The sequence below is a fragment of the Callospermophilus lateralis genome, chromosome 1 (genome assembly GCF_048772815.1).
Source record: "Callospermophilus lateralis isolate mCalLat2 chromosome 1, mCalLat2.hap1, whole genome shotgun sequence".
Taxonomy (NCBI): Eukaryota; Metazoa; Chordata; class Mammalia; order Rodentia; family Sciuridae; genus Callospermophilus; species Callospermophilus lateralis.
In genome coordinates, this window is record NC_135305.1 from 209,688,248 (window position 1) to 209,694,520 (window position 6,273).

Sequence of the window (6,273 nt, forward strand, 5' to 3'; positions counted from 1 at the left end):
ACATTCACAAGATTTCAATTACAGAGAGAATTTAATGGAATTTCCATGTTCACGACCAAAGAAGCGACCTGGAGGCTCCGCGTCCTGCTTGAAGCTTTTGGAGTTGACTCCAGGCCGGACCCTACTCCAAGGGGATGGGCCATGTCCTTGCCTTGGTCCCCAGGGGCCTGGAAAAGCCCGAGTGTGGCTGTGTGGCCCAGAGCCAGGCCTTGGCAGTGGTGAGGGTTTGGTGCATGGGACCAGCTGGCTGGCTGAGGCCCTGTGCTGCAGGTGGGCCATCTTGGTCACAGGTCTTATTAGGCTTCCAGTGAAAAGGGTTGGGGGACGACTGTCCATCTGGTGGCTGTGTTCCAGATGGGAAATGGCCCGCTGTGAGCTTGGAAGGAGCTCAGCTAGATGCCTGGGAGTCGGATGGGCTGGGACATGGCCCCAAGACCCTGCCTGCTTCAGGAGTCCACTCCCCTTCTGACGGTAGGCGTGGCAGCTCCTAGTCGCTGTCGCCCTGTCTAGAGCAGGGATCTAGTCCTGGGTGTTAGGCAGCTCAGTCTGTTCGAGTGCCCAGGGCCACACAGCCTGGAGGTGTCATAGGGCCGGGGACCTGTCAGCACAGAGGGTCTGGTCACATGCATTGCTTCTGTATGGAGGGCACTGGGGATGGAACCCAGGGCCTTGCACAAGTGGGCCAGGAACTCTCTGAGCTGTATCTCCTGCTCCCTGGGCCCACATTTGTCTGTCCTCAGGTTTGGGGTCAGCCCTGCTCAACAGGCATAGCAGGGACCTGGTGGTCACACCGGTACCTGGCCTGGTCCATCAGACAGCAGAGCTGCCTCTCCATGGCCGGGGAGCTCCCCGCCTGCCCTCCCTGGGCCCAGCTGTCAGCGGCCCTCACCCTCCGCAGTGGCTGTAGTGCCACTGAGGCTCACAGAGATGGCCCCAGGGGAATCCCCGGGTGCCAGGTCCACCCACCACACTCACCCGGTACTTCAAGTAGGACAGGTATGTGTCCCAGCCTAGTGTCAGACCATTGATGTAGGTGACTCGAAACTGGGGGGGCACGAAGAGGAAGTTCACCAGCTGGGCCGCGGGCCACACGCACCAGTCAGCCTAGGGGGAGGGGTGGAGTGCGGTAAGGGGCGGGGCCAGAGTCTTGAGGGGCGGGGCAGGGTAGCGCTGCAGAGGCGCCGCTGCAGGTGGGCGGGGCCTGGGGGATGCGCACCTTGTAGAATTCCCAGAACTTGTCCCGCAGCTCTTGGCAGCTTTCCTCCAGCGTCTGGCCCTCCAGGCAGCCGAGGCCTGGGAAGGAAACCAAGAAATGAGTGTCAGAGGCCACAGCATACCGTGGAGGTGAAAGAGACCCAGGATGATGGTGGGGCGGGGTTGGACCTCTGAGTGACAGAGCGACCCAGGCAGAGGGTATGGGACAGTCTGGTGAGATGGGCAGAACAGCAGGGTGGCTGGTAGAGGGGAACAACATAGAACAAGTCACTTATAAAATAAACACCTGCTCCAAAGGAGATGCCCTGAGGTAGAATCTGGTTTTAGTTCTTTACAGCCAAGGAAACTCAGCCTGGAGGGTGGGGACGAGCAACTCTGCCAAAACTCTCCTTAGAGCCTGGGGCTGGGATGACTGTACCCCATTAATCCCAATCGCACTCCTCTCCCTTTAGGCCTCAGGGCCTTTGTATAGGCTGACCCTCCTGCTGCCAGCTCAGTCTCTGCTGAGTGTCCAACCTCCCATTCAAAGCAGCCCCAGAAAATGTCCTCATCTCCCCCACACTCACCACCGTTCACACCAACCCCCACTGTCTCCCTGAGGGTCAGATTGGGTCTATTCTGTCACCCAATCCAGGGCCACCTACACAGGAGGCGCATCAGAATCACACCTCAGCATCCTTAACACATGCTGTCTCCACCAATCCCAGTCTATGAGGGGCAAAACCCAAGATCTTGGGCTCCTTACCCACGAAGTACCAGACGCCTAGCATAGGAGAGGCGACGAGCTGATCCACGAGGACCTTCTTGAGGATGTTTGGGAGGCCTCGGAGGCCTGATGCAGGGAGTATGCGATCCAGCCACAGGTACCAGTAGTGCAGGACGGGGCCCATGCTGCAGCCCACCATAAACATGCTGGCTGAGGCGGCAGAAGAAGCAGGGTGCCAGATCAGGCCAGCAAGCCCCACAATACACTCCCCCTGGCCAAGATGTGGGTAAGCCCAATGCCCTCCCCAAGCCTCAGCCAGAAAATCGGGCGAGCTCAACCGTGTATTCCTCCACTACAAGCCCCACCGCCAGACAGACGCCGTTCCAGGCTCCTCGGTGGATGGCAGAGATCCCAGGGACTGGGGGTGACGGACACCTGGGGGTGTTAGGGGACAGAGACTGAGGGAGGGATCATCGGAGTCCTTAGACTTAGTACACGCCGAGGTTGTGTCCTGACGGAGACGGAGGCTACGGATCAGGGATGAATGATCACTGGCCGGATACAAAGATATCCGAATCTTAGGTAGGAACAAAGGTCCCCGGAGGTGAAGGGCCAGCAGCGCCGGCGTCCTCACCTGAGCGCCGCCGGTCAAACCTCTGGCCAGGTCGGGTGCGGATCTCCCAGGACTGGCGTGCGCCATCCCCAGCGGCCATGAGTGCGCCGCAGCCCAGAGTGTTGGTGATGAGAAGCGCACGGCCCTGGAACAAGGGTTGCCCCGCTGCCCACAGACCGCGCAGCCACTGCCAGCCACCCGGCGCCATCGCCACCCCGGGCGCAGGAACCGGCACGCCGCTCTGCCCCGCCCCGACCTGCGCCAGCCAACCATGAGTCCCCCCGCCTCCACAAATCCCCGCCCACGCCGCCGCGGACCAATCCGCACTGTCTCCCATCCCTCGTGTCCGCCCCAAGTCGCCCTCGACCAATCGCTGATCTTCACGGAGCTGCACTTGCCCGCCCCTGGAAGTATTGACCAATAATAAGCAGCCGAGCTCTCCCAGGGTCGGTCGTTGAAAGCAGCTGTGTACCGCCTTCCGAACTAGCGGACCAATCGCACTTAAGTGTTGCCCTGACGTCCAGCGTGCCCGGGGGAACGTTAAACCCCGTTTCCCGCCCCTTTCTGGGCCGGCCTATGGATAACAGTAACCACACCCCCGGATGCCACTACTGGCCAATCGCTGCCTGTTGCCCCGCCTTGAGACGGCCAATCTTAGGCAGGTATTACAGTCTGGTTTGAGTGCCTTCCAGATTTCCAGATTCTCCTGGAGTTGGTGACAAGAGTGGACTTGACCACCTCAGGAGACTGAAGTCCGGTCCTGCAGAGCCTTCTGGAAGTTGAACGTGGGGAAGAAGCCTCAGCTCTGCACCTCATCCAGATGTTGACCTTGGTCCTGACCTTTCCCGAGTCTTAGACCTCAGTTGCCTAAAAATAAACACTGTTCTGGGCTGTTACACGCACTGAATCATATCACAGCAACGTTGTGCTGTTGTAGAAACTGTGAAAACTCCTCGTTTTACCTCCTGTGTTTCTGTAGGGAAAAATGTCATCTGTGTTGCAGAAAACTGACCACCGGCCAAATCCTGTTCCTGCCACATTTTGGGTGGCTTTCGAAGTAAAGATGTTTCTTACATTTCTTTTTCCTTGATCCTGGGAGTTGAATTCAGTAGCTCTCTACCACCGAGACTCATCCCCAACTTTTTTTTTTTTAGTTTCAGGTGGACACAATACCTTTATTTGTTTATTTTTATGTGGTGCCAAGGATTAAACCCAGTGCCTCACACGTGCGAGGCAAGTGCTCTGCCACTGAGCTACAGCCCCAACCCTAATTTGAACCTCTTCTTACAGATATTATGGCTACGAAGAATTATCCTGATCTGCCTGAATTCTGGGATTTGTTCCTTGTAAGTCCTATGTCCCTTCTTCAGGGGAACTCGTGTTCTTCTTGTTGGCATTTCCTGGTCTGCCTTTCCCCTACAGACAACAGGTAGTTTGCTGAGGAATTTAACATACTCTGTTGACTTCAGTCAAGCAGGGCTGCAGATAAATGGCTTTTTAAAAAATTAAAATTATTTATTTTAATTTGTTACGTATGACAGCAGGATGCAATTCCATTCGTGTTATGCATATAGAGCACAATTTTCCATGTCTCTGGTTGTACAAGATGAATTGCTAAGTGAAATCACGCTGGGGTCATGGGGTTCCATGTTATACTTGTTCCCTTAACTCCTGTTCCCATGTCTCACATCCATCTGTCCCTCATCACTTCTGCCTCGGCTCCCAGGGTCGCTGGGGTTCCAGGCACACATTTCTGCACCTGGTCTTTATGGGCCTCTTTAGAAACAACTCCAACCATTTTGCTTATCTTGTTGGTAACACTCCACTCTTCCTCCCGCCCTCCTGATTTGGCATCACTGAAAACTAGGACTGCGCCTTCCCAATGCTCTGCCAGCGCAGGCTGAACAGCTTCATGTAAATGGCAAAGAAATCATCACAACGAACCGTGTATAACATGGTGGGTCACTCAGAGTTCTCTGGACTTTGAACTTGGCTGTTTCCTGGAGCAGGTGGTATGAGGTCCAATCCTCTCTGAATCCCAGGCAGCTCCCGGTCAGTCCCGTGATCAGGAGGGGAAACACCGACACTGTGCTCATTGACTACAGCCCTGAAATTCAAAACCCTAATGGCCATGTGGGTTTTGCTGTCACACCATTGTGAAGTCAAAAAATGGTAAGTTGGGGGTGGGGATGTGGCTCAAGCGGTAGCGTGCTCGCCTGGCATGCGTGTGGCCCGGTTCGATCCTCAGCACCACATACAAACAAAGATGTTGTGTCCGCCAAGAACTGAAAAATAGATATTAAAAAGTTCTCTCTCTCTCTCTCTATCTCACTCTCTCTTAAAAAAAAAAAAAAAAAAGAAGATAAAAAAAAATGGTAAGTTGATCTATACCAAGGTGAACCATGTAAGTTGACCCATGTAAGTACTTTGCACTCCCCGTGACCAGGGAGATTGAAGCAGGAGGATTGCAAGTTAGAGGCCAGCCTCAGCAACTTAGCAAGACCCTTTCTGAAAACAGGAGAAGAAAAAAAGGAAGAGTGGCCTGGGGATATAGCTCAGTTGGTAGAGGGCTTGCCTCCCATGCACAAGGCCCTGGGTTCAAACCCCAGCACCACAAAAAAAAAAAAAAAAAAAGAGGAGAAGGGTGGTGTAAGGGGAGGAGGAAGAGGAAGGTGAAGAGGAAGAGGAAGAGAAACAGAGGGGGTTGGGGTGTTGCTCAGTGGTCAAGTGTCCCTGGAGTTAATCCCCAGCAGTGCAAAAAAAAAAAAAAAAAAAATTCCGTGGATACCAAATGTCATCATCATAAAGACATTGGAACCGCAAACCAAGCGGCCTATTGGATTGCTTCCCCACCCCCCACTGGATCTTCACTACCATCTAAAGATGTTTACGACTGACTAAAAATCTCTGCTCACTGGCCCGTGATTTAAAAATGTGAGTTTAGAGCCAAGGATGTAGTTCAGTGGTAAAGTGCTTTCCTACCTAGTATGTGTTGGCCTGGGCTCCACCCAGCTCTGCAAACCCACTACTTTGGTTCTAATCATTAAACTCAGCTTTTTTTTTTTTTTTTTTTTTTGTACCAGGGATTGAACCCAGGGGTGCTTCACCACTGAGGCGCCTCCCCAGCCCTTTTTTTTTTTTTTTTTTTTTTTTTTAGAGATAGCATCTTGCTGAGTTGCTCAAAGCCTTGCTAAATTGCTGAGGCTGGCCTTGAACTCTCCATCCTCCTGCCTCAGCCTCCCAAACTGCTGGGATGACATGTTGTCATGTTGGCTGCTTGGCAGTTCCTTTGTTTTGGTAGAAGTAATCCTGGTGAAGTGCATGATGGAACTGGGGTGTGGCTCAGGGTAGAGCACCTGGGTCCAGCCCCGCCACCCTCCAACCCAGCCTGATGGCTCTCACAGTGCAGAGCTCTGTGCTGTGGCACCCCCCCAGCCACACCACCGCCCCCCAAAATGAGAGCCGTCCATGGAACCCAACGGAACCTGTGCAGAGCCGCTTTCTTCAGCTTGTTTCAGTTTTTGTTTTCTCTCCTTTTATACATCTAATATCTCAAAACATTTTTTTATATTTATTTTTTAGTTTTAGGTGGCACAATATCTTTATTTTTTAATTTTTTTTATGTGGTGCTGAGAATCGAACGCAGTGCCTCACGCATGCTAGGCGAGCGCTCTACCACTGAGCCACCACCCCAGCCCACATTTTTTTCTTTTTGTTTTGCAACTAGAAAGGTCTTTCC

General features: G+C 53.3%; 1 protein-coding gene across 1 annotated transcript; it reads right to left on the reverse strand.

Annotated features, from left to right (window-relative positions):
• Window positions 1-12: 12 nt before the first annotated feature.
• Window positions 13-2,762, reverse strand: Mpv17l2 (MPV17 mitochondrial inner membrane protein like 2). The gene is made up of 5 exons (XM_076846029.2): window positions 2,556-2,762; window positions 1,961-2,131; window positions 1,217-1,293; window positions 976-1,104; window positions 13-598 (listed from the first exon to the last, which is right to left on the reverse strand). Exons 1-5 carry the CDS (start codon window positions 2,740-2,742, stop codon window positions 542-544), a joined length of 621 nt encoding a protein of 206 aa, XP_076702144.1. The 5' UTR covers window positions 2,743-2,762; the 3' UTR covers window positions 13-541.
• Between the last annotated feature and the right edge of the window lie 3,511 nt (window positions 2,763-6,273).